General features: G+C 42.9%; 1 protein-coding gene across 1 annotated transcript; it reads right to left on the bottom strand.

Annotated features, from left to right (window-relative positions):
• Window positions 1-7819: 7819 nt before the first annotated feature.
• On the bottom strand, window positions 7820-12607 carry drgx (dorsal root ganglia homeobox). The gene is made up of 6 exons (XM_069659305.1): window positions 12550-12607; window positions 11637-11737; window positions 10897-10998; window positions 9066-9238; window positions 8606-8718; window positions 7820-8205 (listed from the first exon to the last, which is right to left on the bottom strand). The coding sequence occupies exons 1-6, from the start codon at window positions 12605-12607 to the stop codon at window positions 7820-7822; spliced, it is 933 nt and encodes a 310-aa protein (XP_069515406.1).
• Between the last annotated feature and the right edge of the window lie 1050 nt (window positions 12608-13657).

Genomic DNA, 13657 nt, shown 5'->3' with positions numbered 1-13657 from the left:
CCTTCTGTGATATTGTGTTCTGTCATCATTTTGATTTTTTGCTGGAGGGCTCTGACGGAGCTGATGGTGTCCTGGACACGTCGAGACATCTCGATGGTAGGCGATGCAGTCGACGGGCGTTGAGATGTGAGCCTGTTTGCTCCCAGGCTTTGTGTTCGCTTTCTGTGTGGGTAATAACCTGCCAACTCTGAATCACAGCGTTTCTCCACTGATGGAGCTTTCTGTAGCATTGTGGATGTTGAGGTGGAGCGTGGATGAGTGGAAGGAACCACAGGCGCCATGTTATTCTTTGGGTGTCTCATACCTCTCTCCTGAAACCTATAAGGATAGTGTGATTGGGCTTCCAGTGAAAGCTCCTTGTACATCGGTGTTTCATACCATTTAGGGAACTCTGGGTAGTGCATAAACCCTGAGACTTCTCCTTGCTGGAAGGGGAACCTGTTATGATTCCTCCATACCTTGAAAGGACTAAACTCACTGTGTATAAAGAAGTTAGAGTTGCAGTTGACCTGTGCGGTCATGCTGTGTTTACTGTGGGAAGATCTCATAAAAGCGGATCCAGAATTCATGTGAGTCGCTTCTGCTACTTCAGAGGAGTAGAAGTTGGTGTCTCTGGATGCGAACGGGCCGGCTGAGGGGAAATGACCACTGTTAAAGTTTTCCTGGTATGATGTAGAGAACTCAGAAAGTTCCCTTTGTATACTCATCAGAGCAGATTTGTCCCAGCTTGTGTCATCATTCCACTCTCTGAGTTTGTTATCCATCCCCGCTCCATCCCTGTGTCCCTCGGAGTTAAAAGCTCTGATGAGCGAGGAAACTCTGGACCGGCTTCTGCGTTGCTGCGAGCTCACCTCTGTGGCTCCATTGCTGAGGAAGGACAGCTGTTCTCCTCTTAAAGCTTCCTCCTGTTGAGAGGTTTCCACAAAGGAGTGCTGGAATGTGGCAGAAACTCTCCCCTGTGTCCTTTCCCCATAATCCTCCCAATGTGGATCTCTTTGGATCTCAGCCCCATACATTCCTCCATGGATCCAGTCCTGTTCATACTGCTGCATCCTGAGGCTGAAGCTCTCATGTGCAGCTCTCTTAAGTTCCTCCCTCTCTCGGTCTCTGTCCTGACCACTCTGGCTAAAGGCCAGCTGTCTGTCTCTCTGGGTGCAGGGTGAAGATGCACCGAGGTCTGAGTCATTATAAACGGCCTCATCTCCAATGCAGAGACTCCTGAATGCTCGATCTGTCAGATTGCTGACCTCACGGTCGGTCTCATCAAGGAAGGACCCAGCACTGGAGGTGTCACTGTAGCCTCCATCGCTGTGCTTTCGGTGCCCGCCACTCTTTCGGCCCGAGCGGCGCTTCTCAACTGAAGTCATGATTGCTAACGAAGAGCTCTGTCCTCAGCTGTCCAGTCATTCATGCAAACTCTGACCGCAAAATTATACACTCCTCCTGCTGCTGGAGCTGCAGGACCCAGAGTATGGGGCCCCAAGTCATGAATTTGTGAAGCCAGTAGCTCCTAAGGCATGGTGCCTTTCAGTTGGCCTCCATCCAAATAAGTCCTGGAATCTGTTGTTTTCCTACAAGAGTAAAGAAAGCAGAGTTAGCCTGGACCTGATCATGCACTTACATCCATCAGAAACAGTTTTATAGTTGTATCTGCAGGATGTAATGGATTTTAAACCTTGACCCAAAAGCAAAGTTTTCTCTCATGTAAGAAAGTAAACTCATAAATGGAGCACAACTTGTTGTGGCCTTGATAAGAAGCTTTTTTTTCCTTTCCATTAAGCAGTAATGTACTGTATGTGGTTCTGAAAACAGCCCTGTTAATCCTTCTGCTCAATCACGGTGACCTTCAGAGACATGTTGTGAATAAAACTACACTGTTGCTAGGCACAGTAAAGACAGCCTCACGTGAGTTATTTTGGGAAAGCAGGACGCAAACCTAAATGATCGCACACACACAGAGACACACAAACACATGAGGGGATTCTGATCATCTTTAAATCAAAAGCCAGATCTTGAGACTGAGGAGGATGTGAATGAGGAGAGGAACTTACTAACACATTATGTGACATTATTAATATATTGTATTATTTGAATTAGAAATGATAAACTTCAATCAAGCTGTTTATCTTTGAGGCAAAGAGTGAAAGGTCTGGTTAGGACCAGTCAGTGTGACATTACATGGGAAACTAATCTTGTAGTAAAGCGTCTTTGGTTTTACTACAGTAGAGAAGGAACAGGTGGAGAGCAGATCAAACATATCCTAAAGCAGAAGCGCTGCTAAATTAAGATTTTGGAAGTAAAATTAGAAAGTGTGTCTGGGCAACTACATAATCGGATATTTAAAATGTTTTGACGTGTTTTTTTATTTGAAGTTGGTAACTTTAAAGAAGAACCAATTTACAAATACAACGTGTGTAAAGCATTAAAAAGGAGAAGGTAGTTTGGTACAGTGAGTGCAACTTTTTTCACCAAAATAAAAGAAGTGTTTTCTGATCCATAAATCTGAAACAGCCGAGGCCGTGGGTGGGTGCAGGGGCGTATTTGTATCTGTTGACATTATGACTTTTCCTAACTCCACCAGTGAGCTGGCTGCTGAGCATTGCTTGTGGAGGGCTTTGATGACTGTACTCTTACAACCGAAAATGTAATATATTATGTAAAACATGCTTCAAAAAAAGACTTAATGCTTAAAAATAAAGATCAAAGTCTCACTGACAAGATCATTTCTTTCTCTGAGAGCACAAAGCCCTCTTACTGCACACTCCCTCTTTTGTACTGTGCTTTAAAAAAAATGATTGTACATTTGAAGGCAACAAGGTAACGTCATGGGTATGTTCCGGTTAAATTTACTGCTGCTGCCAGGCAGCTGTAACCTTGCTCAAAATATCCAGAAGTTCATTAATATCCTCTGACCTGAGGCCATCCGTCTCATACGCATCTACAGAACAACTTTTCATCACGATGCTCATAACTCATGATCAAAGAAAAATGGTGCAGAAATGACAGGAAGTTTAAATAGTCATGCAACAACTTTCTCCTTATTCAGAAACAACACAACACTCACTTAAAGCATCTTCTTTCAAGCTGAAAGGAAACATCCAAACCACAAACACTGACTTTTAAACTTGATGTAACTCTTAACACTCTGTAGCTCCTTTGCAAACAGATTCTGCTCAGTGAAATGAGGAGAATCTACATAACAGAAATAAGCATTAAAAAACCATGCACAGCGAAGGTAACTGTCTTTTTTTGCAGTGATAATCTCATGTCAAACTGTCAGAGTGATTTGTGTTCATTCTTACATGTGACAGGTTTATTTTTGTCCATGACGGGCCTCCAACTCTAAAACATGACACCAGAGAGGCCTCATTTTCAGAGGCACGGTGGTCCAAACGCAGACTGAGCAGCAGCAAATCTGTCACTTCTGAGACCAGAAAGGGAATGACTGAATGTTTTTAAATGTCAGCAAGTGTCAGTGGAATAAAATAACATTCTGCCTTCGCTACACAGTTAAAAAGTGAATGTGTATTTTATGTTTTACAGAAGTGAAGCAGGGAACTTTTCCATATCTCTTTATTTATTTATATGCATGAAAACTAAAACTCATTTTGCAAATGAGAACGCAGGCATGTTTGGAAGATCAAGTTTATCCCGCTTTGTGCGTCTCTCTTTCAACATGAACAAGAATGAAGAGCTTGTGTCTTACCTTTCAGTTTTATAATCCATAATTTAGGCCTTATTGTAAACTCCTCAAAAGGCTCCGTCTCCCCAAAAAGGCCTCGCTGATCTGATCCTGTCACCTCGCACAATCCAGAGCAAAAACCTGTATATAGTCCAGTTAGATCTTTGAGCATCTGACCAGAAGCGGGCAGCAGGACTCGGGACTGGAGACCAGACAGAAATAGAGGACTTGTCCCAGAGAGAGTGTCCACCATGGGGGACAGAAAGAGTGCTCAGGCTAGCATGCGGGGCTGTGAGATCCTTTGGTGTCGAGTGTCAGACGGATGAAACAAACAGCCTCTCAACTATTTATAAATCTGGACTGCTAACTGTCGGCCCTTAGCAGCCAGAGCTAACTGTCACAAACTGGGGATGTTTCACATCTAGCCGAGGAGGTCGTTGGGTTCAAACCTGGAGAAAAAGATAATTTCCTGAACGTGTGTTTTTGTCTATCTTAGTGGATGACATAGTTTGGGTGCTCCTCTGGGGGACATAAATAACTACATGGCCTCACACTGAAGTGACACCCTCTTCACTGAACAGAACTGACAAGCACTATGTGGAGTGTCAACAAGTGGCTCTTGGTCACCACCCACCTGCTGTCATCTGTGTAAACCTGAATTAAGATTTTTATTGACTGTCAGACCGTTTGACAGAAACATTTTACCTGATTTTCTCATTCTTTTCCTTTCAATGCCGCCTCTCTGAGAGGTCCATTCAACATGACACTCACGCACTTAAACTATGGAAGTCTAATCTCCCTAGCTACAGCCTCACTCACCCCCCAGCAGAAAAGGCCATAAGGCAAAGGAAGGGGAGGAACTGTGCCTCCCTCTTTCACCCACACTTCGCCCTCCCCTCCTCCAGCCCGCTGCTATAATAGGAGATTGCTGCAGCAGATAGTTTCCTGGGATTCTTGGCGGGTGCAGGGCCGGCCTGGCGGGATGATGGACACACACACATGGGCCTTAATGGAGATGCACTCCTCCACACATATGCCCTCACAAACACACACGCACACACACAGATGGTTTTGCATACAGGAAAGGCTGAGGTAATCCCTTTTTAACTAATCTCTTCCCTGTCTAAAAATGCCCTTCTTATACACCACTCTCTCTCTCACACTTGACTCTTGTTCTAACATCCTCATCCAGAATCTGCACCCAGCTGCTATATATCACCTTGTTGTTGCTGCTTACTCCTGGGCCTCCAATCCTCAGTTCTTGTTAAAAATGGGTTTGATTAATAAAATTTAATTTACAAAAAACTTCCCTTAGCAAAAATTACCCAGCGTGTGCCCAATTTTCCCACTGAAGTTTGAAAATGAAGCCTGCTGTGAGGAACCTGGACTGGTTTCCTGCTCACCAGCTCCCTCTAGTGGACAAACTAAGAACACGTCAAATTCAATTTGGTCTGAGCTAAAATTCTGACCCTTTTTTTGACACACGTCTCTTGATTTTTTGTTTTTTGCTTCTTTGCTTCAACATAGCTGCATTGTGCACCTTCTGAGGAGCGTAAGCATTGATCCCAAACGCTGAGGATGCTCTTCCTGTGCTGAGTAAGGAGGAGCGGAGCTGTGGTTATGTGGCAGACAGCAGACAGGCACATTACTTGCTGCATTAAGATATGCTTTGTTTGTATTATCTCCATTCAGAGATTAGCTTAATTGATTCTAATTGATTGGGATATTGATCAGCTGTGTTGCAGGGATGATTCACTAGTGGGGGGTTTTTGGGCCTACCAGCTCTAAATGCACTTTGTGCATTCTGACTTTGGGTCCTTGAATAGAAAAAATGTAGGTGTTACACCCAATGTCAAGCAAAAGAATAGTATGTATGTGCCCGTCTTTCTTGGGCATACTGTCTTTTTCTGTGTGCCTATATTGTCTGTGGATGGGTGCATGTGCACACGACTCCCTGTTTCAGGACATATTTCCCCACATCCCTGCAAAATATTTCATTACTGCAACAAAAGAAGCCCATTAACTGCACTGTAAGAACAGAGTTCAACTGCTGTCCCCCACATTCACCATGTTTGTCTGCTTTTCTGGCCGCTCTCCAGCTAATTTGATATAACAATGCTCCACAAAACCGCCTCAGGACTTTTTTTAGGTGACAGAAAATTATCAATGATGCCACATGCACAGCTGAATGTCAACATCAACTTGACTTGTTTATCAAATATTAAAGCAGTGAATTATGGGCGCCGCGCAGAACTTAATGATGATCGGAGTCATTATAACTTCAGCATCCTTTGTTTTGGATAATGATTAAATTCCACAACTACTGTATTCAATTTTGGAGGGATTGAATGTGTTTTTCACGTCTTTTGTGTGAGTTGGCTGGATTCCGGCGTCCATATTGGTACATTTTGGGAAAAGGAGCTGATTTGTATAAGGATATTGTGTTATCATTAGCTGCCATGTCAGGGGGCTTAGCATCTTTGCTCTGGAGCTCTCATACACTTAAAGCAAAATCAGTATATTGAACATGATGTTTTTGGTAATAATATTTAGGGCATGAAGAGACAGTACCTGCCTTAAAACAGGCCGACAATATTATGATACCAAATCTATAAAAGTAGGACACAGTTAGTTCTGATTTTGAAACTTTATTTTGACTTTATTTCCACATTTCTGTCTCAAAAGTGCCAAATTTATTTGAATTGTTTGTGTGTGTTTTTTGTCAGAAAATCTGCTGTTCAAATAAAATAAAAACCAGATCAAATCTGTAAAATTGTCACAATAAGGTGACTCATAGTCAGTGAAAGCATCACTTTATTGTAATATTTGTAGGGTATTTACAACATGCACACATAATGATGTAAAGAAAAAGAGGATGTAAGTGCTCTGTGGACAACCTGGCACGACTTCTGACATTATCTCCCTCCTCTGTGTCACCGGGGTGTCGCCTCATCAATTATTGAGCCGGTACTTCATGGTAATACATAATTTCTGATCAATTATTCATGATAATGTGTGTGTAGTTTACTTAATTGTGTTATTGACTATCAAAAGTAATTTCCTGAAAATCCTCAAGGACGCAAATTGAATCAGCCGAGCTCCTGGTCGTGTGCTCGGCGGTTAAGTATTCTCGATCTGATCAGCTGATCCTTTATTCAAGGGTCGATCTAGTGACGAGATATTTAACTATAAATCTATCAGCTGTGATGAAAAACTGTGTGAAAGCCCTGAGGTGATTGGATGATATTTTTTAAATGTTAATTCCACTTTAATAAAAAGCAAATATCATGTTTAATTGGGTTTATTAAATAACGTTCAGACAGAGGAAGAGGGAGAGCCGTCCTAAAAGTAAATAAATAATAAGAGTCACGATTGCTCTCCTCTGCCGGCTTTAAGGGAAACTGATAAATAATGTATCAGAACAGATGGCTGGAGCGAGAGGCAACAGGAGAGGAACATGAGCGACTACATCTTTAATTGTTTTAAAGAACATGTCACAACAGGAGCGGTGTGTTCGCTGTCCGCTGACGCTACAGACGTGCTAACAGAGTGAAGACACAACCAGCGCTCTCTGTCACTGCTGTATTCTGGCACATGTACACATTTACATAGAAAATGGCTGATTAATTATAAAGTGCACTTTCACTTTAAAAATCAAAGGAATGAGGGATTGTTTGAGCCCGTTACCGACCTGACGGCATAAACATTATATTGCCAAAATCCTCACAGTCCCACCATCAGTCTACACTTACAGTTTACATGCAGTAACATTCACAATGTAAGCTTCTGAATGACTTAAATTCACATTATCAAATAGGTCTTTGTTGCACACATGTTGTGTCTATATTAGTCCATCAAATAGAGTCCAACAGTGCATGAAGACATAAATAGATCCAAAACCACACTTGTGCTTGTATGGGGATAACAAGGCCCCACATTTTCAGCATGTCTCAAAAACAATAATAATTTACCGTCAAATAAATATTTGAATGTTTGCATCCACACACTGATATCGGTAAAGTCTTTCCCAGGATGTTGGTAGTTGTGCTTAGTTGCTCAGAGTAGAGTAGAGTAGTAATAACAGGCACGATCACACAGATTTAGAGTATCAGTACATCCTCGTTAACGTCCAGTGCTTCACTTTTTCTCCAGCGTTTCCTTGGAGCAGTGAGGATGTTTGTCAGGACTCCCGCCCAGCACCGGCACCTTGTTGGCCAGACCGGGACTGGAGCTGTCCCCGCCTCTCCCCACAGAGCCGGGAACCTCGATGGCAACGGGGCCCACAGAGGGTCTCCCAACCCCGGCAGCGCCCACGCCGACTCCGGACAGGACGCCCACGCCGGCGCCGTGACCGCCCGCCGCAGCACCGAGCAGGTTTGCAGACTGGAGCACGGCCTCCGAGTGCTCGCGGGCCTTCATGCGCAGGGCGGCCACGCTGGCGGTGCGATTGCCCTGGCAGCCGTAGGGCGGCAGGAAGGACAAACCCATGGGGTCGGAGACGCAGCAGGAACACAAACCATTACCTGGGAAATAACAAAACGGGAAATCCAGTGAGACTAGTAAAAAAAACGGTTTCTTCTCCACGTTATCGCCATCATCTATGTCAATCAATTTTTAATTATATAGAGCCAAATCACTGCAAAAGTTATCTCATGACACGCTATTATTTACAGAGACCCAACAATAATCCACAGATGAGCAAGCCCGGCAAAGAAAAACTTCCTTTTAACAGGCAGAAGCCCTGAACAGAAGCAGACTCATCGGTTCACAGCCATCTGCCGTGACCGGAGGGGCCAAGCAAGATGGATAAAGGTGGAGAGAGAGATAGAGGGATGGATGGAGACTAACAAAAGACAGACAGATGTACACACAACAAAAAACCAACGCGTATTTGTGTGCTGATTTAATTTGAATCATATTTACCTTTCAGCGTGGCGACCTGTGAGAGCGCCTGGGCGTAGGTGGCTGAGTTGAGGAGTGTTCCCGGTATACATGACGGGAAGAACGGACCACTCGGACCCACCGTCCTGTTGATGCTGGAGAAAACAGACAAGCTGGATCCAATTATCTAGAAGACTGAACTCTATTTTGGTACTTTTTATTTTAAACTAAAACGTGCCCTATAGAGCAGATTTTCTCTGTGGCTCTCTTTTTTCGTAGTCAACTAATTCAGTTCAAAGAGTTTATTAAAGACATGTAATCTAAATATATGATCAAGATTTATTTTACAGTTTTGTAGATGACGTTATTGGAAGAAAGGAATTTCCTCTTATAAATATCCATGCAGCAGTTTGCAAATTTAAACTGTCTCCGTCTCAAATTTTTCCCACATTTGTTTCACAACAATCACAGCAACAACGATCATCCATCCGTCTTTTCTCACCTCTGTTGCATCTCCAGCGGTTCTTTCTGTTTCCTGCTGTGGTCCACCGGGGACTGAGAGTTGATGCTGCGAGATGGAGGAGTGCCCTCGCTCATCTGCTCTTTCCCTCCTTCGGGGTCCGAGCTTCCTCGCTCCGTCTTCCTCCACTTTGCTCTGCGGTTCTGAAACCAAACCTGCATTTAAAAAAAAAAAGAAGTGAAAGGGAAGACTGTTAGCAAAACGATTAAATTACTTTACTAATTAAATCTGGAATATCGCTACATTTACTGACACATTAGCAGCTTTCATCCATCTATTTTACCATTAATTTCTGATAACCAAGCTCTTCAATTCTCCTGAATTTTCTTTTATTTCACAGTCAAACAAATGCAAACTCAAAGCACGCACATTAATAATTTTCCACCCTGTTAAAGAGACAAAACAAAGTTTAAACCGCTTCATTTTCTTTGCTTCGTCCTGTATCTCAAGAGGTATTTGAATGTGTCACACCAGCGCTTTAATGTCCTACAGTCCCTGACTTATCCCAAAAACTTCCTCATCCACAAGACTGAGAACATATAACCAAGTTCTGGTGTCTTAATCGAATGAAGGTCACTGCCTATAACAACATTTAATTGAGCAATTTTTCATTATCATATTTTAATGACTTCCCACTGACAGTTGTGCTGCCCGAGAGAGGGGCAGCTATGATGAAGTCGTTTATTTCCCTATTTAGTGATTGTTTGACAACATCAGATTCGATTAGGACTCGGTTCTAGCAGGCATTAATCATGATGTGTGAATGGAGGTTAGAGCCGGTGTGCGTGTGCTCTGCATCCCTGCCATTGTACTGGAGGTATAAATGATGTCAACAGCCAAACAAAACACTTGCATTCATTCGGCATAAAGAAAGGACAACATTTTGGTGGCAGGACAACAATGCAACCAATGGACTTATCTCACCCCTGCACCTTCCAGCTAGAAGTCGCGCCCCCCCCATACACACACCCCTCTCTGAATGGGCTATAATTGCTCCATTAATCTCAATTTGCCGCGTGCTCTTAATGCGGGGGAGGCCCATTGACACTTTACAAAAAGGGGGGCAACAACACTACAACAGAAAGGAAATTTATTTTCTAATAATAATGTAAGTTTAATATCCCTGCATACTGCGCTGGATTCATGTTCAGATTTAATAATAGGAATGTGGTAATCGGATTAGGAGGGGAATAATTTGTTTACAATCCCTAATTTACAGCGCTGGATTCCATTATCAACCCCGCCATTGGGTTTAAGCGATAGTAAGATGACCCTGGGGAACAAAAGGCAAACTATTATATTTCCCACAATTAGATCTGCGCGCACAACAAAACCCAAAAGCAAATCTGGAATGCAGGAAATTACATACAGGACACATAACTTAATTACATCTGGCCAAGTTTATAACGGCGCATATGTGCAGGGCACGAGCGGAATATAAATTGGCAAATTTAAGGTGCGCGTGTGTGCCTTTTTGGTGTGTGTTTTAAAGTGTGTGTGTGTTTGACACACACAGAGAGAGGGAGAGAGTTTGGAGGCTGCAGGCTTTGCCCTCTTTTAAAACATATTTCTTACGGGAAAGGGATCTGCATGGGTGATGTATTCCTACCTTTGAGACGCGGACAAATTAGCGAGGAACATTATCGCTGCTTAATTATGAATGACCGATTAATCAAGCTAATCTAATATTCACCATTATGTTGATGTTATTAAAGTGCATCGCCGGGATGACAGAGTGGCTTCATTTACCCTTCCTCGCGTGGTCAAACGTGCCCGTGCAGGACACATGACGCGGCTACTGCAGCACACATACCTGCACGCGGGCCTCCGTCAGGTTGATCTTCATGGCCAGCTCCTCGCGCGTGAACACGTCCGGGTAGTGAGTCTGCGCGAACACAGCCTCCAAAGCCTCCAACTGCAGGGACACAAGAGTTAGATACGTTTATTGTTTATAGATTGATTTATTTGTACTTTTCTGCTTAATCAGGAGTTTGTTTGTTTGTTTGTTTTTGCTCTCTCTCTCTCTCTCTCTTTAATTCTCACCCTCTTCAGCAGGTGTAACATATTCTAAATAGCCTATTTAAACACCTTAAACAAGCGTAAAGCTGCATCTTACATTTAACTTTAAGATGAAAGAAGTTAAGGAGGCTAAAATTAGCTTAAGTAAAATAAAATGAATAAGTAAATAAAATGAACTCAAACTGGCTGCATTCGTGGAGAAATGAAGCGTATTTACTTATTTTTCCTACCATGAAATCCACATGGGCAAATATTTCTACAAATGTCCTAATATGTTTAATAATTTTAAATTTGTATGAAGCAGTTATGTTTGTCTTTTAGTTTGTTATCGTGTGAGCAAATATAAAAGCTTTAATGTTCTGTCTAGAGATCTAGAAAGCACCACTCTCTGCCAAGGTCTTTTATTTTGAAAATTTCGCTAATTGTTTTATTCTTTTCCTGCTTTTCATATAGAGGCCTGTGCCTGATTAACTTCAATATGAGTTCCAGGATTCTGCTTTTTTATTAGGTATGTGTTCCTTGATAAATATTTACCTGTTGCAAAGTAAATGTTGTTCTGTTTCTGCGCTGTTTTCTGCGGAGAAATCCATCATCAAAATCAGCCGGAGCGTGGTTCCCAAAACTGCTTGAATTCACTGGAATAAAAAGTTAATCAGAGAGAATTCAGTCACGTCATAAAATGAAGATTTATAAATTCATTTTAGATAATTCAGTAAATGTGTTAAAAAGAAAACGTGGATACTATGTGAACAAAAAGAAAGAAGAGGCTTTAAATGTTGGCCAAAGCAGACACGATTAGGGAATTTAGTCTCTGGCACATTTTGTGTTTCCATTAGTTGCATGAAACATTGATGTCGAGTGTCTGAGGGGAACCATGACGGACTAAGAGCCATGACACCCAACATCTGTGCCCGGGACAAAACGCCCCCTCTGCCCCGGGGCCAAACCACCAGCGCTTCTCACCAGAAGAGCCAGCAGATTGACACAACAGAGGAAAAAAAGGCTTAACCCTTTATGTCCACGTTTGGATTCGTGGGAAAGAGAAAAATACCCGTTAATAAGACTAAAACAAACGTTTATGGAGGATTATTAAGCATTCAAACTATTTAACTTTTACATTTAAAAGACGGGAAATATCTGCTTTCTTCGCCTTTTGTCGCGACTCGATTAGTGTGTGAAAATGTTTTGATTTATCACAGCATATAATTAAGGTTTACTTTGATATGCACGTTTCATTTTTACTTTGAATTAAAAGTTGTCGTAAAAAATAAAAAGAAAGAAAGAACACGAGCTCAGGCCTGTTCTGTTCCTCGAACACAAACGCCTTTTACGCGCAAGAACGCTGCGTAAACATGACCAAACTTTTAAGGCAGACATTAGAAATAACACGTAACTGAATGAAATCAACTGAAAAACGTGGCAAAATAACGCAGAAGAGTAAACTTACATGTGTTGGAGCGGCAGCACTCTCCGTCCAGCTGAGGCGGACAGTGGAAGTAGAACATCCTGACGCGTCTCCGAGCTGCGAAACTGAACCTGGAACAGAGACAAAAGTTTGAGCTCAGATCGGCTACAGCTGCTGCAGGGAAACACAGCGCTACGGCTGGAAAATTGAACACATTAGATCGCTCTAAGAAGAGGCGGCAGCGCTCGAGACTTGGAGAGATTGAAAGTTGATGCTAGAGAAGCTCGTACCTGCAGAGAGGATGCTGAGGAGAGTGACTTCCCGCTCTGGAGAGGAGGTGGCTGCTGCACTTCCTCTGACTCTCTGTCTGGGAGTGTCCACATCTCTCTCTCCCTCACCCCTCTCTCTCCTACACACACTCACGCATATACACACACACTCTCTCTCTCTCACATCTCCGTGTGTCTCTCTCTGGGAGTGTCCAGATGTCTCTATAACTGTATAACTGTCTACAGAGTGTTAAGGCTTTCAGCTAGTGTCGCAGAATCTCACGCCTAATTGGTCCTAATCGGATTATCACGGCTTTGTCTCTCTCACCCCCAACCCCTGGTGTGTGTGTGTGTGTGTGTGTGTGTGTGTGTGTGTGTGTCAGAGAAAGACAGAGAGAGAGAGAAAGAGAAGTGAGAGAGAGCAGATATACCCAGGGTGGCAAACGGCAGCTCTGCTCTGGTGCCAAAAAAATTCATCACAAGTGATTGTTATTCCAGAGTCAAGCAAATTCCCTAACCATAAACATGCACACATACCCGCTGCACTTTTTATTTGGTTCTTTCATATATTAAAAAAAGGAGGATGACTGCTTTTGGGTTTTAGATTGACTGTCGGGTGGGTTAATTGCTCGTCAGGGTGTGTTAGCGGGTCCACTTTACAAGGGGTTGCGCGTGTAGAACACTCACAAGGCCAAATTTTTGATTTTGTTCACAGCAAGGGGTCCTGCGATTTATTTCGCTTCCTCAGATAAATGATGTGCTGCGGGACCCTTTCAATTAGTTTTAAAGCGCATCTGGGACGGCAGAGCGCAGACGCCATGCGTCTCTGAGGTGGAGGCAAAATGAGGCTTCGAGAAGCAGCTGAAATTTAGAAGAGGAGT

This window comes from Semicossyphus pulcher, unplaced genomic scaffold, assembly GCF_022749685.1.
Source record: "Semicossyphus pulcher isolate SPU_LCO1_2020_fin unplaced genomic scaffold, fSemPul1.0.p SCAF_12, whole genome shotgun sequence".
NCBI classification, from domain to species: domain Eukaryota; kingdom Metazoa; phylum Chordata; class Actinopteri; order Labriformes; family Labridae; genus Semicossyphus; species Semicossyphus pulcher.
Note: the sequence above shows the minus strand (reverse complement) of the source record. Positions and strands in the feature narration are given on the sequence as shown.

Bases quoted from the DNA above. Each gene is read 5' to 3' on its own strand.
- drgx (XM_069659305.1), bottom strand. From the start codon at position 12,607: ATGTTCTACTTCCACTGTCCGCCTCAGCTGGACGGAGAGTGCTGCCGC. The intron at 8,719-9,065 runs GTGAGAAAAGAC...TGTTTTCTCCAG, and splicing joins CCGCTGGAGATGCAACAGAG to CATCAACAGGACGGTGGGTC. The intron at 8,206-8,605 runs GTAAATATGATT...GTTATTTCCCAG, and splicing joins ACAGGTCGCCACGCTGAAAG to GTAATGGTTTGTGTTCCTGC.